This window comes from Pholcus phalangioides, unplaced genomic scaffold (genome assembly GCF_987345545.1).
Source record: "Pholcus phalangioides strain wild (caught in Gottingen) unplaced genomic scaffold, Ppha-v1.0 ptg000022l_1, whole genome shotgun sequence".
NCBI lineage: Eukaryota > Metazoa > Arthropoda > Arachnida > Araneae > Pholcidae > Pholcus > Pholcus phalangioides.
In genome coordinates, this window is record NW_028301615.1 from 31,005,899 (window position 1) to 31,028,955 (window position 23,057).

Here is a 23,057-nt window from a genome sequence, read left to right on the forward strand (position 1 = left end):
TCATTTTTCTACGGAATACACTTCCTTCTCTGAAATTTCCCAAAGTTCGTGCTGGTTTTTTTTTCATAATAGTAACTTCAATGTTTGATATTATCAGTTTTGATTTTGTGTAGGTGATAAGACGGAGCTTCAGAGAAAATCAATCAAGAGGTATTTTAATTGTTAGTGATGGGGACGATTGATGACGGAACGGTGATTCAGTTCACTAATTGCAAAATACTCAGGGACCACGAAATTCACCGAGAGGATCTCTGGGTCCGCAACAAGAAGATCGTCAACCCGGAGCCACTTTTCTACGAAGAGAAGCGTTTGGCGGACATCAAAATCGACTGCGAGGACGCCCTCGTCGTTCCCGGTTTCATAGATGTCCAGATCAATGGTGAGCTCTTTCATTGTCCATTAACAGTCCCAGTTGTTTGCCGAGCCGTTTTAATTCATTTGCCCGCACCCAGGGGGGCCTCCAGTGTACAGGGGCCTCGTGACAATGTGATCAGGTACAATCATTTCTCAGAACAATGTTAATTGGTGGGCAGGCACTTATACTTCCAAACAGGAGAAGACCCCAGAACTTCACTTCACCCGGTGGACCCCCGGGTAAAGATGCTGTTGAAACTAACCCGTGGCCAGACAAGGGTGGTGGGGCTCCAGCTTGCGGGCTCCGGGAAGATTCTCATCATTTTTTTTCACATTTATAATTATACCATTTATATCATTCACTATACAAGGGCAGGCTCCAGAAAACAAGCAGAGATAGACTTGAAAAAATGGGTAGGGGTGGACACAAAGATAATGATGTAAAGGCTCAGAAGATGATGATGTCAATTCATATAGCCAATAATATACGTGTGTATCAGTCAGCTCAATCATAGATGCTGGGGGAAAAGGCGTTGCCTGAGCCCTGCTAAAGATCCTGGCCTAAGGGAAAAACCCCTGCTGCTGGATTTGGGAAGGGGGCCCATGGACTACCCTCATTACTTGGATGTTTTTTAAAGGATACCCCCCCCCCCCACCGTCAAAGGTGGAGTCGACTGATCTAATGTATATATGAATTGACATCATCATTGTGCCCCCCCCCCAGACTTCCAGGTCTATCTTTGCCTATGCATCACAGAAATAGAAATAGATATCCCTCCTGAGGATCCTTGTTCCCCCATAAATGCATAGGACACTTGTTCATCTCAAAAATCACTGATGTCACTGACAGACTATTGCTCGTCAAAAAAAAATTTAAATTTTTAAAAAAGGACGCATAGAAGTTCAACTCATGAATCCCTACAGTAAACCTATATTTTAATCAATAAGGACCCCGATTCAGTACTGTTTTAACACCCGGGCATGACTCCAAGTGTGCCTCATGAAAATGAAATCTGGTTGAAATTTTCAAAGTTAACAGGTCTTTTAATTAAATACCACTCTGCCCAGGATGTTCTTTAGACTGCCCTGCCCAGGTTTCACGTTCTTGAACAACAAGGGTTCTAGGAACTGGCCAGGAGAGGGGATGTCACTCTATTCTGAGGGACACCACACCATGGATTTACAGTGTGATGCCGCTCAGTTCTTAATACCATCTATCTCTATAATCCTTAGCTTTTCTGTATGCTCGCTTACCCCACATTTTTTGAAAAAATATTAAAATACTTTGAATTTTTGTTAATCTTGGAACAGGGGGGGGGGAATCCCCCCTCCCCTGCATAAGTCTCTGGGTGTTGTTGGGTTTGTAGTGATTGCTTAAGGTCATTTTAACTAAAATCATTCCCTGCACCATTTTATGACAATAATCGGCTGCACAAGTATATATGTTCAAAGTTCAGAAATAAGCTGTTTTAAAAACATATACTTTTCAGGAGGTTACGGTTATGATTTCTCCAACAACACAAACGACATTGAAGAAAGTGTACGGGTAGTTGCCAAAGAAATACTCAGCCATGGAGTCACATCGTTTTGTCCAACCATTATTACATCTACCACAGACACGTATCATAAGGTATTAAAACTTTTTATTCATTATGGCCAAAATCTGAAGTCTACCCAGTTTGTGAATTGGCCCCTCTGAATTTTAGAAATGACAGGTGTTTTTTGGGGGTTTTAGCTAGCAAATTCGCGAAGTGGCCTGAGATCCCTATCCAATGTCTGATATGTGGATGTAAGATGTTCTGGTAGGCATCACATCCATTTTTTCATTGCCAAGATGGGATACATACATGGAGGGGGGCAGCAACCCCCCAGAAAAGAAATTAAAGTGTAATAATTGGCACACAGCACAGACATATCAATTTAATATCGTGAGTTGCCCCCTCTAGTTCAGAGCCTGGGTATGCCCTTGGGTGCATAGCTATATATAAGGTGTATAGGTAACAAGCCATATGATACTTTACTGGCAAACTGTTGATCCTAGAGGAATACTTCTCATTAGAAAAAGTATCGAAATAACTCAGATTTAGTTATCTCAGTACTCAGATATGTTATTCATGTTGCAAGCAGTGGTTTTTTTTTGTGTGTTTATTAAATTAAAAATGTAAACATTTTATATGGACACCCTGTGCCAAAAAAACCAATTAAAAAGTTGTTACCTTGTCTCTCCTGATGCCAGCAAAAAAAATTCAATGCTCCTAAGGGATATATTCACTGAGATATCAGAATTCGAAAAAGGGGGGGGGGGTTGGAAAAAACAGAATAAGCAGGTAAAACGGTTTATCCGCATTCAGTGCTGTTTCTTCCCAACTTTTTCCGTTTTTCGAATTTGAACATCTCAGCAAATATTGCATTTAGAAACATGGAATTTTTTTTCGTGGGGGAAAAAAGGACACAATTTTCTAACTGGGTTTTGGGGCTCACAGGAAATGTATAAAAAAATTTAATTTCAATAACTATGCAACCCCTTAAAACATAAATGATATATTTGAGTACTACATGTTTTATTTGGATGCTTTTTATAATCGGAAGTATACCTCTAGGATCAATGGTTCACCAGTAAAATGCTATACCCCCATTTTCTATGTACCCTACGTATATATTTTTAATGCATTTATTGTTATGAAATTCACAAGAGTCAGTAGACTTATTGTAAAGCAAAATCACATAGCCAAAATATTTTTAAATTGTTGGTAAAAAATGTTGTCATATCTTAATTTTGATTAGACACATCTTTCTGTATCGATAAATCAGAGTTCTACTGCATATGCTATATATTTTGAGTTGTGAATGGTTCCTTATATATTGACCAATCCTATCTTAATCGTAGTGACTCTTAAGGGCTGTTTGAAGTTTGATCATTTTTATGTGAAAAAAAGTCTATTTAAGAGATGGACTGTTTTTAAAAAGTATATAAATGAATCAAGGCTTGACAAATCACAAAAAACACTTGGCACCAGAACAACTTTTTATAAGCAACATTTTTTCTCACGAAAAACATAAAAAAATAATCCCTCACTTTTCCCAGACATAGTATATCTTTCAGTATTGATATACACACTGATATAAATTCCAAAACTTTTGTATTGTCCTCAGATTTCAATTTGGTAACCACACATAAAAAATTTTAAGTGCCAATATTAATTTCTTAGTTATCATGGCAACCTAGGATATATGTCAAGCCTTGAAATGAATTATTATATCAAATTTGTTTAAGCAGTTTTTTTGTGTATTTCATAGGTTATACCAAAAGTTAGAAAACGAAATGGTGGTAAACATGGTGCAGGCGTTTTAGGTTTGTAATACTTATTGCAATTCAGGCTTTTTATGTGAAAAAAACTAGTACCATAATTCAGTGGACATTTGTGATATAAAGTTTCACTGAAGTTTTCCATTTTCACACAAGGCATAAATGCTAGCTGATCTGCTCTTTAACAAAATCTTGTCACAGCGAGTAACAGGTCTTACACCATTTCAAATTACGTTTTCTGCCAGTTTCCCATGATTTCAGAGATGATCGTCACAACTTTAACACATAACATACACTACCTGCATAAATGCACAAGTTAGGTTCCACAATAAAATAATTATCATATCACCTTTTCTGAGATGAAGCAGTAATAAAGTGATTCTATATGACATGGCAGTGAATAGTAAGTGTCATAGTAAAGTGAAGTTATAATTTTTGAGTCCCTAATTTGTAACTGAATTGGTGTTAGTATTACTTCTACACAAAATATTTGTTGCTCGTTTATGTTTTAGGTGTCCATGTGGAAGGACCATTTATAAACAAAGAAAAAAAGGGTGCACATCCAGTGCAACATATAAGGACTTTGGAAAATGGCCTGAAGGATATTCAGGATGTTTATGGTTGCATAAAAAACATATCTGTATTGACAATAGCTCCTGAGCTTGATCCAGAAGGAATAGTCATTGATGAATTGGTTAAGCAAGGAATTACTGTTTCTTTGGGTAATTTTTGCATCCATACATGCTCGTAATTTGTTTTTTCAAACCATTGAATGTACCATTTTATCCCTACATTTTGAGCATTATTTTTTAAACATTAAAACTTGAATAAGTTATTAACAGAGATGGATTTATAGTTTTTTGGTCTGTGGGCAACATAATTTTTCTGCCCTTCTCTCATTCTAGTCTAATTTTCTCGACCATCCATTCTTCAAATTGCCACCTCTGGCTACAACTTGCAAATATACCTGGATTATAGAGACAAGGAAATTTTCAATGCTTAGACATTATGACAATGACCATTGAAAAATGCATCAGTTATTGTATTTATTGGGAAAATTTTGGATTAGAAGTATTTTATAAATTTTTATTGCCGTTTTGTCTGTTTTCTCTGATAGTTTTTCATATTTTACTTCAGTGTATCAAAATGTATTACGATGCTTATATATCTCATCGAATGTAACATGAGCTATACCTATTTATTGCAGGTCATTCTTGTGGAAGTTTAGTAGAAGGAGAAAAAGCGGTACACCAAGGAGCATCTCTCATCACACATCTCTTCAATGCTATGCTTCCAGTAAGGAAAAACCCTCAATATATCCATGTTGTTGTCTTATAATATATCAGAGATAAACAATTTTCACAACTTTAAAAAAAATCCCTATGTCCAGCATTTAGAAGTTACTTCTTTCCCCTTTCAGAAATTAATTTTTTCTCTAAGATTTAAGCATAACAAAATGTCTTTTGAAAAGCGGATTTTTTTTATTTGCTGATTTATTTCGAAGATAAATGAGCTAGTAAATTTTTTTCCACATCAAGTGAATAACACAATTTTTTTTTACACTGAACAATAGAATAAGTTTTTATGTGTTGCTTTGATTTGTGATCAAACTCACTCGCTAGTCTTTGAAGTTGAGTTGAGTGGTTTTATTGAAGTGTTGTTAAAAACCTCATGAGAATGGGCATAATTCAATCTGAATTCTTATCCAATTACTTATTTTTGTTTGCCACTACAGATTTCTATCCCATTACATACACATTTTTGTTTGCCCCTTTAGATTTTGTCTGGGAATTTATTGCTTAGTTATGAATTCAGTTTTTATTACTGTTGAACTTCCTTAACCTATGAGTGCATTGGTGAGAAAATGTTTCTGTGAGTGCATGGGTCTGGTCTCACAGATCCCTATTTGAATATATTTTATATAAAATAATTGATACAGCATTTATTTATATTTTGATTGATTAATGGTTATATCATTTTAGCTATATTATGAACATAATTGTAATCAACCATTGCTGTAGTATTTTATAGTAAATTTCAAATTAACAGTTCTGGATTACTCATAACATCATAATAAAGCAGAAACTCAATGATAAAACAATGTAACATATTTTTAAAAAAATATATGTGAAATAATCCGTATGATATGAAAATATAAACAAATCTCATCTTTACAGTATTAGCTAACATTTAAAAAAATGTTGATTGACTGTACGGGGAAAAATAGACAAATTTTTCAACAGTTCTGGATAAAAAATAGTCACCATGGCCAAAGTTGGTATAGTAGATAAACAAGTTTAAATACGAAATTACAAGAACCTTAAGAAAATACTTTCTGCCCATGTCTGTAAATAAGAGAAATACATGTGCATGGGTCTTGCAGACTGAACCTACGTATTCGCGGGTTAATATATATATATATATATATGAACATTATAAAAGTTTGATTAACACAAACAAATCTCTTTCATACTTGGTGTGAGTTGGAGCCATAGTCAGAAATTTCTTTCAGGAGAGGGAAATAACTGATGCTTTCGGAAGGACCAAAATGACAGAGTAGACTTGACCTAATAAAGAATTAGCCATTTTCTAACATTTTGACGGGGTGAACACCCCCCCCCCCCCCCACAGTGCGAGTGAAGTTTATTTGTGCACCTTTCTTAGAGAACAGGCAGATATGACAGAGCTTGACCACTTTATAACTCAATCTGTTCAAAGTGAAGTCAAGGGTGTGAAAGAAGTTATCTGTTGAACAAACATGTGGGTGTTAGTCAACAGCTCCATATAAGATTTATGAAGGAGTGTTGATAGTGACATGTAAACATCATGTGTTGATTTTGGAGTGGGAGTGAAATTTTTTTACTGCTTACACATTTGCAATTGTTGATTGTAAATTCGATAAGAAAATTAAAACAGTTAAGAAATTATGATTATGAAACTAGGTTTTCGATTTGGCAAATAAAAGTTGGACATTTGAGCCGTCTATCTTGAGAAAATTTCACCCTTTCAAACTAATACCAAAATATATTTTCTTTTGTTTCTATAGCTAATTACTTCTTTTTTACCATAACTAATTTTCCCCAGTTTCACCACAGAGACCCAGGACTTGTTGGACTTCTTGCGAGTGAAAAAATCCCTCACAACAGAAACGTTTTCTATGGGCTCATAGCTGATGGAATCCACACGCATCCAGCTGCCATAAGGATTGCATACAGAACTAATTCAAAAGGTACAATCTTATTTCCTACAACATTTAAAAAAATTTGGAAATGATAAATGTGTGAAAGAATTACATAACGGTTGAACTTAACTTATAACCTGTTTGAAGTACTGTTTCATGCCTTTTTTTATTATGTAATTGAGTAATTTACTCATTTTACAGGTTTGGTGCTTGTCACGGATGCTATGTCTGCCATGGGTCTCAAACCAGGGAAATACTGCATTGGAGTTCAAGAAGTGGAAGTTACAGAGAAGAAAGCTGTCATCGCTGGGACAGACACTCTTAGTGGAAGGTTAGATAAAAAGAGACGAGATCACCTTTTTCTGAATTTTATGTTTAACAGTGTGTGTGTGTATTTTTTTTCATTATAATTGCAGTAAATACTACTTATTAGAATCATAGATAATGTTACCATTCGGGTAAATTTGTCACTTTTGCAAAGAATAGAATGGACTGATATAAAATGGGGAAAAAATTGTTTGTAGTTATCAGCTTAAAGCAGCTTCTGTTATATCATATATATAAATATCAGCTTCTGTTTTAGAACAATATGAAAAAAAGAAAATGGCATGATTAAACATTGTATGACTGCTAATGTAGAAAAGAAAAACTGAGTGGTCCCATTTTCATACATGGGACATATGGTCATTGTATTAACTTTTCGATTGATTTTCAGATATAGTTATCAATCGGTTATTGTTATCACAAATCACAACAGGGTTTAAGCTAGATAAAAATTCCTTTAGCGAAAAGGGGGGAAGGGGAAGCTTTTGCAAAATGCTAATGATTGATGGTTGGATGTGTCTACTCGTTTCGTACCTCCTGTATGTATTTTTGTGAAAGTAGCTTTTATTTCTTTCGCATTCTAAGATTTTCTTTTGCATTTTGCGAAAAATGCGACCGTAGCTTAAACCCTGAACCACAGGTCAATGTAATTACATTAAGCAGTGTGCATTGTATTTGCAAAAATATTGTTTTGAACCAATCATTTGTAAAACATTTAGTTTAACTACAGGTATCCCTTGTTTTATGCGATTTTGAAAAGTAGATTTTAGAAATCGTGACCTGCAAAACCTGGCCTGAAGTTTGATGTTAATCCTGAAAATGGGCTACTACTACTAAACCCAGATATGCACCTCGTCCATATTCCTTTGCGGAACCTCTAACGAATTGGTACATGCGGGAATATACGTGTAGTGAAACCTGATGTCAAGTTTGTTTCTGTGTAATGCTTGTTATATGTAGTGCTGCCATCTTCCACCAGTTTTTCTAACTATGAGTGAAGTGTAATGATTGAATAATTAATCGTTGTAGGCCTGTTGCTCTCTGTGGCGAGACTTTTTAATGGGGAGATCGGCTCCCTGAAAATGGGCTGTCAAATTTAAGACATGACAGTTAAAATGACAAAATCCATTAGATTCTATGATTTATATGATATGAATCGGGAACAGATACTCAAATACAATTCACCAGATCTCACTAATCAACACCTTTTGCTAATGAAGATTTTTTTTCATGATTTTTCTGCTTTGTCTAACAAACATTTTCGTTGACATAGATGCATGTGCTGCATTGCGAGTTGATAGATAGAACCGCTCACAACCCCGGACTGATGCAAAGCACCTTACTTCCGTTCCCTCAAAAGAGGCAGAGTTGTGTCGGAAAAGTTAGCAAAGATTTATAGTGGTGGCTCCCCGTGCCCGCAAGTTTCGAATTACTCGCGTCATTCTCCCCAGGAAGACAGCCATCAACCAATGCAACATACAAGCCATTTGACAAAAATGGGTGACTGAATCCAATGACTAGGGAGAAAAATTGCACATAAGGGCCGGAGACTGCAGCCGAAAGAAATTTTAGCGGCAATCACCATCAGAATTATTGTCCCTTGAGATTGATTAACTCATGCCCATCTTGGAATCTTTTTCCAGATGTACCTCCCTCTCTTTGAAAGTTTTTTAACCATTTCATGTAAAATGAAAGATTCAGCTTATATAAAATGCATGGAAAAAAAGAGCCTATGTTTTCAGAGCACACATTGTTTCACTGCAATTTCTTAACTTTTTAAGTGGCAATTGGAAATCACTAAACACCCTTCAAAATGACATTTTTAATTAAGTTTTCTTCCAATTTTTGACAAGAACTTAGGGGGGGGGGGTAGAGGGAAAAGTTTTTCATTGAGAAATTATTTTCACAAAATATCTGGATTTGCCAATGCTAAAATAAAAGACATTTATGGAGACTAAATACCTTGTAATTACCACTTAAAGGGTTAACATCAAACTAGACAGTATGGATATTCTTGGAACTTATGTTTTCCATCTGAATGTATCAGATGTAGAAATGAGCTGACAAAATCACAAATGGATGAGACCTACGAACTTGACTGGGTTGTGTCAACATCAGTTTTAGTAGACAGAAGCTGGTGTGTTGGTTGTGTATATGGTGTAAAATAAAAAAGATCTTCAGTATTTTCATCTTCCTATTTATATAATGTTGAAGCTTCAGTCTTTCAACTTTCAGTCAGTTTTTACCATTTTTAGAGTGCTTTTTGGTGTTTTAACAAACTTATCAATAAATATTGGGCAGTACTTGGAAGGAATAAATTTTTCATAGAAACCTATGGAAAATCGTGTTTCGGCTAATGAACATGATGTCAGAACAAATTATTTTTTTTAACCAAGGTGTCACAGTATTCAGAATTCTCTTGCTACTGAAGTTTTATCAAAAAACTAAGAATGCCACTTGTCAGTTTAATCTAGACTGTTTCCACAGAAAAAAATAGTTTTCAGCCTATCATACCAAGCTCTATCCACGCTGTAGTGAAGAGACATAAATGAAAATGTATTAAATTCATTTCATTTGTTTGCTAAAATTCATGAGATGTATTTTAGAGTTTGAATAATAAGTAATTCATAAAAAAAAATTACTGATAGAAATTGGGTTTAGTCTGTTATCTTTTTGAAGAAAACTCTTTATCCCTATCATGTTAAACTCATTATGTGATTATTTTGCAGAACCAATTACTTGCATTAAGCAAAGTATGCTTGTATATAGGACACCTGTGTGTGTGTATATATATATAGTATATATTTGATAATAATCACTTTCATGAATTTTCAGCATAGCCAGGATGGACTCGTGCATTAGACATTTGAAAGAATCAACAGGTACATATATACAAGGTGTATAGGAAAGTTCTTTGTACCCAAAATAATTTGTGAACAGAGATAACTACAGCTATGCAACTCAGATAATGGCACAGTAAAGTGGCTACCTCACTTTAAGATGCACACAAAAGGTGTAGAATAACAATTAAAGAAATATTGAAAATTAAGATTTGTTTTGCCCCCCCACCTTAACTCTAAAAAAATGATAATTATTAAAATTTGCAGCTTTATCTGTTAACTAAAAAATGTTTTCGTTACATTTGGATAAAAATGAAAAATCATGATGGGAACTTTATTTTTATCACTTTCTACAACCATGTCACTGTATTTCTTTTAAGACTTAATTATTTTAGCTCCTCAAAAAGTAGAACAAATCAAGAATTTCAATTACTGATAACTTGGCAAATTTTCATCTGAATGTGTAAATTTCAATTCAGTATAAATAGGTACAAAATTTACTAATTGACTGTGTTTGAGCATAGTAAGTTTACTATACTGTTTTTTAAGTTTGTTATAACCTGTAGCTCTGTATTTGCAAGTTATTTCAGGTCGAAAGGATTATCCTATACTCTGTATAATTTTATTTTTTTATGTTAATAATATGATAAACATGAATGCAATAGATTTCTATAGATTAGATCTGATCAAAAATTTTGAGATTCCCATTTTTTTTCATGCCACTCTCTTGAGAAGATTAAAATTTCTAAATGTTTTGTATCACTCTTGCATAAGATTTTGGTGAACATTGGCTCCCCACCCTCTTCCTCAAAGAATTTAAATGAAAAAGATTACTTTGGTCTTGCACAATGACAGTTGCTTTTAAATAATATGCAAACAGCAGATACTGTTAAATTTATCATATTAGCATTCAGTATTTGTTTAACAGATCTATTTTTTTCCAGTATTCATGCATGGTTCTTAACTTATAAGAGTTTTGACAAGACAGATTTTAAGGAAATCTCACCATTATCTTATATTGTAAAATATTTGATGTTTTCATGCTATTAATTCTTTTGCAAATTACGACTGTTGTGTGCACAGAGATTGATTGTACTGAAGGGATTAAAATTAAAATAAGCAAATAACAAAAACAAAACTTTTCTTGTAGGATGCTCTACTGCTGAAGCAGTAGAATGTGCAACTCTTCATCCGGCTCAAGCATTGGGTATCACAAACTCAAAAGGCACGCTCGATTTTGGCACAGACGCAGACTTTGTGTTGCTTAATGATAATCTTCATGTTCTCAAAACTTACATCGCTGGTGAATGTGTGTGGAAAAAAGGCTAAATTAGAAAATTCCCAAATTGAATACTTTTGCTCTATGTCTTCCATGTAGTAAAATATGTGTTGACAATCATAAAGAAGCCTTTCAAAAATGCTAATTCGAAAAAGTAAGAAGTTTTTTTGATATATAACGTGAAATTCCATTCACATCCTTTGAATCAAGAGCTCTATTCATTACACAATGTTCCTGATTGTTAACAAGCTGTTTCAAAAAATGCAGCATTGGCAAATTATTGTGTAGAATCACATAATTAGTAGTTATGAAGAGAAAAAAGGACCTTTCTTGAAAAAAAAAGTGCAAGTATTTTCAAATAAAATACAAAAATTATCGAAGTGGCAACAATAAATTTTTCAGGGACAAAAATCAGTTTTAAATTTATAACTCATTTTCATTCAAGTCTCATCTATTCTGAAAATCAGAAATATTAATTCTGTTACAAATACAAGAAAACAAAAATGATCCCTTTTCACACAAAAATGTTCCCCCAAATTATTTACAAATTTTAACAATAATTACATTTTGATGACATTCTTATTTTCCAAAAGGTCAATCTCTTTCAGCAGCGTTGCGACAGCAAATCTCAGTTGGTGGAATTGAGATGTATGTACCTGCAATGAGCAAAAAACTTTTCTATCAATGGTATTTATGATTTGCAAAATTAAAAATAAAACTTTCACATAGCTGCCAACTTTGGAGAAAGAATTCAGTAGGATTTTGTACTGTCCAAATTCTGCACATATGAAAGGGATAGTTGAGAAACAATGTAGAGAGAGATTTTTCATCAATAAAAGTAAAATTATAGGGATATTTCCCCTTTGCAAAAACATGGCATCGTGCAAGTCATTGCTGATTTGCGCTAAGTCACCAATCATCATTGACCAGTAGGTTAAATTATCCGTCATTACTTCTCTTAAATCAAATCACGGCAACAAAGAAAGCCCAAAAGCAGTTTTTTTTACCCATTTCAGGCATTTGTCCAGCTCTAATGAACTTTTACTGTAGTCTATCGTTCAATCCGGGTCCTGTTTGGTATATATGCAAAATTTGGCGACAATCGGACAAAAATTGTAGATTTATATGGAGAACAGACAGACAGAAAATCAATTGTACATGTATATATATTTGTGCATTTCTCATTTGTTTGAACTCTCAAAATTTCCCATAAACCCAAAAAATGTTTCCTCTATTTTTTGGATATTTTACATTCCTGATGCAGGCATGTGGTTGAAAAAAATACATGTCCCAGGCATATTCGGCAATAGATTTGTCCAGTCCTGCTGTGCCCATAGCATTGATTTCTAACCCCCAGAAAATTCTGCATATGCCTGTGGATGGTAACTTGCAAGGGTAAAATAAATAAGTCAAGGAAAATCTTTCTGAAGGAGACTGGCAACTGCAAAATTCGGTTACCTCAAATTTCTCTGTCCTTCCATCACTTGTTTTGGTTTCCATGAGCAAAGAAGGCTCCAAAACTCGGTTCAAAGAGCTGTTAAATACATAAAGAAATAAGATGTAATTTTTTTAAAAATCATGACAAGAAGATTGAAAATGGTCTGAAAAGCAAATGAAAATCATTCAACATATTCAACCTTGTTGAAATGGCTACATCAACTCTCCACTTCAACGATTTCAAGCGAGGAATGTGAGGCGCAGATTTTATTGCATTATCATCAATGGAAGACCTCCTATAAATGACAAAACAGGTTTTTAATGATATGAAAGAAATATACGATCATTTATCATTCTTAAAAAGCACATGAATTTGAGGAATACTGATCATTAAATCAAAAAATTATGGAATTTCTCATTGAGAATTTTTGTTCTACCACCATCATTCAATGTGCAAAAGACCCAATCAGGGATGGAAATTGTGAATAGGGAGATCTGCCATGCCACGACAAAGATTCATATCCAGGCTCATAGAGCCAGAAGTTTACACTAACCACTTGCATAGGTAACCTGGGGAAAATCAGGCAGAGTCCCATTCCTCCTGCAATAACAATGGTGCATCAGTTCAAAGACTGGTTCACCCCCATGTTGAGCAGTTGCCACTCATCTCTGTCTTTGGCTTTATTCTTTAGTTGGTTATAACTGGTACATTCTGCATCATTTAGTAGCGTTGAGATCCAAGTGACTCTGGTCCTTCCCCTTGAATCATGTCTCACAGCAATCCACTATGCTGGATAACATGTGCCAACCAGTGTAGGCATATGTATTTAATCTTTTCCACAATTTGGTGATTTTCTCCAACCTGTACTACTTGTGAATTTGACCTTTTGAATGTCCAGCTTATGTGCTCCTTGTGCTTCCAGCACCACATCTCCAGTGCTTCCAATTGTTTCGTGACTCTCTTGTTTATGGTCTAGGTTTCTGATCTGTATAGTGCAGTAGATCACAAATATACCTTAACCAGACGTTTCCAAAGTTTAATCGGTAAGGTTTTTTTTGTTAACAACCCTTGTAGAATTCTCATTTAGAAAGGGGGATTCTAGATTTTATGTCATTGCTGCAGTAGCCACCTTCTGTGATCAAGCCCCCCCAAGTACTTAAATGATGTTACTTGAACTTTTGTGTGGAGGGGGGGGGGGCAATAATTAATGGATATATCTCCACTCCTCCTGCATATATGCTAGAGTCCCGTTTATACGAGATGACTAGCAACATTGTTTGAGGTTTCAGGCAGCAACGTGTTGCATTAATTCCGGAAAAGAAAATTCCAGTCAAAATTGCGCAACGCATATTCTGAATAATAAATTTTAAAAGGTAATTTACAGTGTTACGAGCCTAAATAAACCAAAAATTGATATGAACACTTTTTTTCCTTTGTTCAAGTATTACGTAAGCAAATTTTTAGCCATTTTTGAACTCCCCCCCCCCCCCCCCCCCGTCAGCAAAACGCTGACCTCCTCCCCCCTTTTCAGCAAAATTTCGTCATCAGCTCTGCCCCTCTGAATCCAACTCATATTTTCATAAAGGGTGGTTGATGACGTAAGCATTATCCAACCCCCCCCCCCTTTTCAACCGAACAAGACTCCAGGCTCTATTGCCGATTGGTAATTTCAGCCTTAAAAAGGGACACCCATGAACATCTTTGACAATATATAAAGTTAAGAACATAAAGTCTAGTATCAATTTCACAAAGAGTCAGTATAAAAGCGATGCATCCTATTCAATAACATGAAAGTACAAGAGATGAAAATAAATAACATTCAACATTTGAAAAAGAGTTCCGTTCAGTTCCAGCAATAATGTACGATGTAATTTTCATCACTGCCTACATTTACAAATACCATCAATTAATGACCATCATGCTTTTTTTTATTTGCTTCACTGATGCCACTGGGACTACTAACATTCTAATTGTGATGGCTTGGTCTCCATAAATGCAGGACCACATCATTAAATAAATGTGAATAGTTTCGTCACCACGAACATATATTTTAGCTCACCCCCTTCCTCCCACCCATCTGTGTAATTTCAAACTGACAAAAAATGAATTTGGTTTCATTTTACGCACAATGGACTCAACTGCCTTCCCCTAGTTGGGGCCCTGCCAGGGCTGGAACTAGAGAGGGGCAACTGCCTCGAGCAGAAAAATTTAAGGGGGCAGCAGTTTTTGGTGGGAATAAAGAACACTGTTATAAAATGATCAAATTTTTTGGGGCAGCACAATCATGTTTTCCACGGGCGGCAAAAATCCTAGTTACAACCCTGGGCCTTGCATAAATAAATGTCCTATAATTTAAGATGAAAGCTGATTAGCTGGATGCTCAGGAATTTAATAACACACCTTTGCCTTCTACTCTTATCCATGTCTGATGGTGATTCATTTGGTTGTGCCTTAGCTACCGTATATCCGATATCAACACAACTCGCTATATATCTGTAGGAAAGTTCAACCCAGTAGACCATCTTAAAAGCACCATAGGATCATAGGCCAAAGCCATCTTAACAGCACCAGTTTCTGCCCAGGAAAATTTATTTTATTGGCCCCCTTTATTTAGTTGAAAGTGCCAACACATTCACATACTCACTCTGGAAGAAGCACAATAGGCCTGCCAAATCTTAATTATCATGGAGGGCATGTCTTCAGATGGACATGGTTTTCAGGGCATACACGTATTGTAGCTGGCCCCCTACATGTTTAAGGCGATTTATGTTGATTACTATGTAAAATAATAGGAGCCCATCCACAGGCCATACATAGGTGAGCCCAGAGGCATATTTACAGAGAAGGGGTCACTAAGCAAGACAGCGCAAAGTACATATTTGGTCAGACGGGCCAAGCACAAATTTTTGTTAGGCCCTTATAAGTGTTTTTACCCTTGGAGACAAACATATTTCTGGGGAGGGGGCTCCTCTTAACGTTCTTGACAAATTATTAAAGAGTATTGTTATGAGTTAATTATCGGTAAATGTTACAGCAAATGTCCTGAGTCCCAAGTTATATTCGAAGTGGGTAACAGGGTTGTATTGAGATGTGCCTCATGCAACATTATTTGTCTGAGTCTTCAACCTGGTTAGAATGCTACCAATTTGCAAGATAGTCTTGAAAAATTTTAATCACATCTCATTCTCTTGAGGCTGTCATTTCTCATGAAACAACAACAATGGTAGCATTTTAAAGTAAAATATTAAAAAGAGGTTTCATCTCACCTCGGTCCGTAAACAACGTTAGCAAGATCAGCAATAAATTCTTCTGGAATGCTGAAAACCAATAAAATATGTAGAAGAAAGTAGTAAACAACAGTTTATGACAATGAAACACATGATTGCAATAGTAGCAGGGTTTTTTTTTTCCAGCGTTTCACAATGAATGGTTAAATTATGTATATTATCCATACTTACTGAATTTCTTTCAAATCTTCTTTAAAAACCTAGAAAGATCACAAAAGAAATATTATGATATTTTCTGTGAAAACAAAAATCTTGTGTACTTCTAGGCCTGTTATTGGAGGGTGATTGTCTCCCCCTCCTCCCAGCTTTAAAAAATACAACAGATATTGACAAAGAAGGTGAAATATACACAGGGTGTCCTGTAAGTGGTAGCATGGCATACCCGTGGGTATATGGAGTGGAGCGACGAACATGGAAAATTCTTTTATTCTACTTCAATACAGAACACCTCTACGTTAACAAGCGAAACCGACAACCCTTCACCATGAAGATTATACAGGGTGTCCGTTAATTGTATGATTTCAATTTAAAAACTTACCCTGTACTGGTTTTGAGAGTAAAAATACAGTGTGTCACAAAATAAAAAAATATAAATTTTAATACGATTCCCTTGTGCTTGTAACAAATTCACCAACATATTCTGCTCAGGATTTCTTGGGCATTCTTTTATAAGGATTAATAATGTTAAACTAAAGTTCTATCCGCAAGACAAGAAATTATCACAGACTGACCTTCACACCGTTGTTTTCAACCGAGCCTCAACAAGACGACTTGGTCAGCCAACCCTCCGATCTATTTCTCGAGACTCTAAACTGGTCTTGTGACGAACATGTCTCACAGACAAGCATAATTTAGTAAAAAAAAACAAGAGAACCAATAGGTCTTCACAAGTTTGTTGTTACATACGAAAGAGGGAAATTCCAGACAACATTTAGCTTTATACGCTTGGTTACAGCGCCACCACCTCATTTGCATTTCCTAACACTCAGGATGATCAAGACCGACTTGAGGGTAACAGTTTTAGAACTTAACTCTTTACCTACCAGAGGGGTGAAAATCTATGGACCCTAGGATTTCGGAGAGCTTCTTCGAGACAAATTTCTTACCCCCCGTATTTATTTCTCCTATTCTTCTACTGCACATTGTAGAACCTTTCTCGACAATGACCGGATAACTGGTAGAAAGCAAAGTATTTCAACGCCCTCTTCTCTGACCAAACAAAGCGACCGGGTATGGAAAGAAGATTCGTCTTTCTTCACATAGTAAACTTCCTGTGATGCAAAGTTTTGGCTACTTATGCTATTTGCCATTACCAACTTCGCCAAATGTCCTCACCAACGGCATTTTGTGACAGCAAAAATCGGATTAAACTTATTAATCGATAAAATTTTACTAATCTGAGTGACAAAATATTCTACGACCTACTCCTGTTTTAAACAGAATATGTATCAAGAGAAGATGACGAAAACCAGAGGAATGTAAAGCTTCAAAATAATCCCTAAACTAATCATTACAGAATTGTGTGGACATTATCTATTCAAGAAGATTGCAGATAACTAGTGGCATGTCTGTTAGTAGAAGACAGAGTTTAGACTATAAAAAACATTCCACAAATATTTTATCCTTATTTATCGCACAATGGAACTCAATACCAGACGCATTAGTGGTAAAAAAAAGGTGCCCTGGGAAATACATGAGAATAAAGGGAGATTTTCTCTAACTCAACGCTAATGCATTTCCCAACAAAGTACTTATAAAGATCTTTAAATTACACGCCACTTGGGGTCGGCTAATTTTTCAGTGTGAGGAGCCCCAAACCTCTATCCTTCACAATGAACTCAAAACTTATTCACGAGCAAACAGTTTTTTTTCTTTTTTTTTTGCAAGTAAACTACGCTGTATTATTCTTTTCTTAGTATTACTAAAGAGCCACGTGTACGTACCCATAGAGCTGTGGGTTTCCATCCCCTATCTTTTAATAGATAAAAAAAATCCTCTTTTTTGAAAAGAATTTTAAATGCCGTGTTTTCAGATAAGTAAGGACCTCCCAAAATCTAATCGCAGTAGGAAATCATTCAAATCACGTTGAAGCCGAATCTTTTCACCATAAGTCCTTCTATTTCCAAGAAGTCTTTCTTTTGCAGAGTCCTGCCCAGGGGCGAATATTTTCCTTAATCCAGCCTTTCTTGTTTTGATACAAACAGAATGAGAGCTCAAAATGAAAAGAGATGACCAAACACGCGAAAAAGCAACAGGATAACAAACAGCACAACAAACCTATGTGAGAGCCACAACCCAATTTCTGCTATTGTTATAAGCATGTATGTATTGAGATAGTATAGGCCAGGCCAATTTTTCTTGGAACTCGCCTGTATAAAAGCTCTTACTTATCTTCTCATACATCTATCGTCCACTTTGTGATAGTGAATTCTTCAAACATCTCAACCTCTTTGTCAAGTGGATCAGAGGCTGAAAATGTTGGAGACAAGGAGTGGTGTTTATCAAAAGCTATTCTAGTTTTCTTATCACTTATTTTAAGCCGCCAAGACAGTGTTTCTCAAAGTGTGCGTTGTTGCTCCTAGGGGTGTTGCCAACCTTTTGTGAGGGGCGTCACGACGAGCTGGAAATACTGATGTGTATGTGTGTGCCTATTTATGCTTTGAAGTGGTTCTTTTATAGATGTACAAATCTATACTAAACTATTTTGAGAGACACAGATCAACTATGAACAGGGCAAGGGAGGCACGAGCGTGACCAAAGCCTCCTAGAAGTACCTAGTATCTAGGAGGCTTCCCACAAGGGTAGAGCTTACAGGGCACGAACCCTGGCGTCCGGGGTGATTCTTAATTTTTTTTTCACGCATAAATTCACCATAAGAAAGCCCGTCTGTGCTGCGGGCCTGCAAGATTTCCTAGCTATCCTGCTCCAGGATGAGGGGGGGCCATGGCCATGAGTGACAAAAGTTTATGAACCACTGCAGTTGGGTGTGGAATATAGAATTTGAACTAAATCCATAAAAATAAAAATTTCTTTCAGTTTTACCGATATTTTTAATTACTTTTTCGACGGAAACTTCTTATTTTCTCGGTGTGCGTATGTTTTGCTAGAAAAACACAAACAGCTAGAAAAAATATGAAAAGATCGAACTTCGGTAATTCTAGTTCTAGAAATCATTTGAAATTGTACGTAAGTTAATTAGCAATAATGACAGTGATGCGAAAATACAATAATATTTAGTTGTCTGTTTCAACATTGATTCCTTCAAAATCTAATAGGTCCGACGTACAGTACATCTGAATTTAGACATTCATTGAGTGTTTCATGATAAAATGTCCGAAAATAAAATTTTTGTAATGTTTTAATTCCAAAAAAATTAAGATTTTCTGGTGTATTATAATTAACGTTCTTTTTTTTCTATTGTACCACGAAAGAAATTCTTCGATTAATAATCAAACCTATAGCTAGATAACAGATCTTTTACTAGTTTCAAATAAAACGAAATAAACTTTTAATGAAAATTAGAATGTTGGCGAAATTTCAAAAAATAGTAACCACACGTCTTTCTCAAAGTTCACCAGAGGTATTGTCATCGTCAATAGTCATTCTTTCATAAGTAACTGTAGTTGTAAAATAATCCTCTTTCTCAGACAAGAACCCTGCGCAGCAGCCGTCAACAATCCGTCACTGTGTCCCGCCCACGGAATAAAAGAGAGTGAAATGCCTATCCCCCCTACCTCGGCCGGCTCAGCCGGATCTGGTAGTCTGCATGACGAGCCGGATATAGTAGGGATAGAGTTAATGCGTCAAAGCCATTCTACATAAAACATCACGGTCAAGGCTGTCCAAACGTAATACAACATAGCACTGGTAAATCATGGAAATAATTTGTTACATGCTCTAACTTCTGATTAGTGAGCAGTCTCCCTGTATCTCCTGAGGCTAACAATAAAATTTCCATGTTCCTAAGTGCAACACTCAGAGATATTCGAATTCGAAAAACTGAGTAAATCTTTGAAAGAACAGCATTATATGTGAAAAAACCATTTTACTCGCATTTAATGCTGTTCTGCAAACTTCCTCCATTTTCGAATTATTCAACATTGAATCCAGATACTAGTTCAGACTTCCCTTTGGCGAAATCGAAAGGGGTTCGGTTGAATATCACTGCAATGATTGCACTTAGGAACATTGAGATTTTTTTTGTTGGCCTCAGGAGATACAGGACAACATCTCGCTAATTGGAGGTTAGAACACAGGGGGTCCATACAAAAATTTAGATTTTTTTTATTCTGTTACAAACATTATTTTTACTCTCAAAACGGGACAATACAAAAAAAATCTAGACAGACTCCTGCATATACTTGGAAGCATCAATATCTCAAATTTTATCTGCATTTGTTGATTCTTGCGGCCACAATGGGCTTGTATATCTGCAAAGTTATTCTATGAAAACCCTGCACGTGCTTTGCATTGTAATTTTATAATGTAACTAGTAGCATTAATAAAGACAAATTGTGACCTCTTGTTTCATAGTTGATTCGGGCTGCTTTAATGCTGATCTAAGGACAGCGTATAATCCTCCATAAACTGAATCAATGTTAGAACTGTTACTGCAACCATCTTTAATAGATTGATAAGTATCCAGAGATATATCTTTGCCTTCCAAATCACTAACAGCAACTGAAAGAAAGAACAAATATTCACTAATAAGCATGTTGGACGATCTATTTAAATTGAATCTGGACAGTCTTAACAGCATGAACATCCCCAGGCAAAAAACTGTGTTCTGGGGTTCCTTATCAATTCACATACTCTCAGAGGTTTCATCATTACGGAAGCCCTCCTGTGAGCATTTATGGAGTGAGATGCATTTATGGTTTTGCGAGCTACACAATTTTACTGCCCTTCTTCAATTCTAGTCTAATTTTCTTGACCACTCTTTCCTCAAATTCGTCACCATGTGCTATAACCCGCTTGGCTTCCCCTCCACTCCTGCAAGCAGGGCTATATTGAGAACATCATGGGCCCCGGGCCAAGTGATTTTTCTGAGGCCCTACCAGGAAAATTCTTGAAAATTTTAACCAGATCTCATTTTTGTGAGGAAATTTTTCTCTTGAGGCCATGCCAGGGCGGGCCCATGCTTTAAGACCACACTGCCTGCAAGTACACCCATGTATCCGTCAGTCTTTCGGTGACTCCCATGCCCACACACTCTCTAAGTCACCCTTTCAGCAATTCACATGCTTGCACATTGTTTTGGTGACTCACATGCTTGCACCTGCTCTAGGCTACTCTTTTGATTGCTCACTGACATGGTTCCTTGCTGGGTTACTGTTTTGATCATTTACACCTTTAGACATGTTATAGATCATTCCTTTGGTCATTCACAGGCATCTAGGTGACTCACTGACTTGCTCCCAAAAATGAATGCCCTACAGATCTGTAGGGCATTCATTTTGGTCATTCACATGCTTGGTCACACTCTAAGTCACTCTTTTGCTCACTGACCTAGACACTAGGGGCAGAGGTGGATTTATTGAGAGTTACACAAATTTTGCCGCCCTTCTCCCATTCCAGTCTTAATTTTTTCGAATACTCTTTCCTCTAATTCGTCACCCCTCTGAACTTGCCACCAGCTAATTCCCCCCCTCCTCCATCGGGTTGGTCCAAGAGTGAAGGCGGTCCTGGACTGAAAACGCCCCAGGGCCATCATTTCAACTTTTTTCGGGGGGGGGGGGGAGAAGCAAAGAACATGTACTCAATGTAATTTTATATATATATATACATGTGTATGTGTGTGTATATACCATTTTTAGTGTATTTACAAAAGCTAGCCTGGCCGGGGCCTTTCAAATGACGGGCCTGAAAAACGCCCCTTTCTTATAATGAGAAATGACTTTTACTTACGTTTTAATAGTGACCTGAAAGCATTTCTTTCAATAGTCGGGAGAGTTTTTGACAGTGCTCTGACGTGAGCATTGATATGAGCACCGAGAAAGGAGGACCTTTCTCCACTGGGAAGCATAATTATTTCGACTAAAATCACCAGTGGTAGTAAACATAGACGGCTGGAACTTTCCTGACGACCTCAGTTAAAAAAAATTAATAATGGGGAAAAAAAAATTAGAAAGAAAAAAAAAAAAACATGGTATGATGCTGCCATCTTAGTTTGATAAGAAAAAAATAGAGATATTCCATTCAACAACTCCAACCCGAATCTCGTTAATGAAGAAAAACACCAACACAGTGCTGCCATCTCTAAGACTAAAAAACAGATAATATCTCAGTATTCACTTGATTGCTGAAAGAAATAAGATTTTTTTACTGAATTTTTTTTTATAACATCCTTTTAATTGAATTATCACGCGAACGGTTGTGGTTAAAAAAAAAATATATTTACGAGTAATTACTTCATGGCGATAAATTCATTAACTTATAGGACTTTGGGGAGAATATTTTCAGCACTGATGGTAGGTTCTGTGTGGTCACGCAGACATGGGTGAGGGATCCATATTCAGTGCCGTCTTAAGGCATGGGCCCACCCGGGCACGGCCAGGGGGCCTCACAAAAATGGGATCTGGTTGAGATTTTCGAAAATTTTCCTGGTAGGGCCTCAGAAAAATCATTTGGCCCGGGGACCCATGATGTTTTTAAGACGGCCCTGTCCATATTACGAGGACGAGGGTTTGAATCCCACCGGCAACACAGTTGTGGTTGGTTGAAGTTTGGTTTTCTGTTGTTTTCCAGCTTAAGGCGCAAATCTGAGTCAATCTACCCATTAAAAAGTCTTGCAACAGATCCTAAAACCACTCCAGTCGCATACTATATATCGTTCGCACCGGTGCCGGTACGACATACTAACGATATAGTGTGCTACTGGGGCAGGGCCGCAACCAAAAACAATTGATACTGAAGTGATACTGTCGACGAGCAAATACTAATTTAGGCGCCCTCTCTTCGTAATTTTTGACGAACAAAAAGCAAACTTGGCACCCTTCCTGGTCCAGCGCTCGAGGCACTCTTCCCTAGTAGCGGCCCTACCTACAA

The 23,057-nt window shown here is 36.3% G+C and overlaps 2 protein-coding genes across 2 annotated transcripts; one reads left to right on the forward strand and one right to left on the reverse strand.

The window, feature by feature from the left end:
- Nucleotides 1-48: 48 nt before the first annotated feature.
- LOC149070181 (N-acetylglucosamine-6-phosphate deacetylase) lies at nucleotides 49-11,670 on the forward strand. The gene is made up of 9 exons (XM_089249255.1): nucleotides 49-379; nucleotides 1,845-1,984; nucleotides 3,652-3,706; nucleotides 4,174-4,383; nucleotides 4,869-4,957; nucleotides 6,746-6,890; nucleotides 7,044-7,173; nucleotides 10,002-10,048; nucleotides 11,157-11,670. The coding sequence occupies exons 1-9, from the start codon at nucleotides 169-171 to the stop codon at nucleotides 11,333-11,335; spliced, it is 1,206 nt and encodes a 401-aa protein (XP_089105381.1). The 5' UTR covers nucleotides 49-168; the 3' UTR covers nucleotides 11,336-11,670.
- A 14-nt stretch (nucleotides 11,671-11,684) lies between these two features.
- LSm-4 (COMM domain containing 5 Like Sm protein 4) lies at nucleotides 11,685-22,112 on the reverse strand. The gene is made up of 7 exons (XM_089249257.1): nucleotides 21,918-22,112; nucleotides 20,530-20,690; nucleotides 16,182-16,210; nucleotides 15,990-16,040; nucleotides 12,923-13,018; nucleotides 12,744-12,819; nucleotides 11,685-11,941 (listed from the first exon to the last, which is right to left on the reverse strand). The coding sequence occupies exons 1-7, from the start codon at nucleotides 22,033-22,035 to the stop codon at nucleotides 11,846-11,848; spliced, it is 627 nt and encodes a 208-aa protein (XP_089105383.1). The 5' UTR covers nucleotides 22,036-22,112; the 3' UTR covers nucleotides 11,685-11,845.
- Nucleotides 22,113-23,057: the final 945 nt, after the last annotated feature.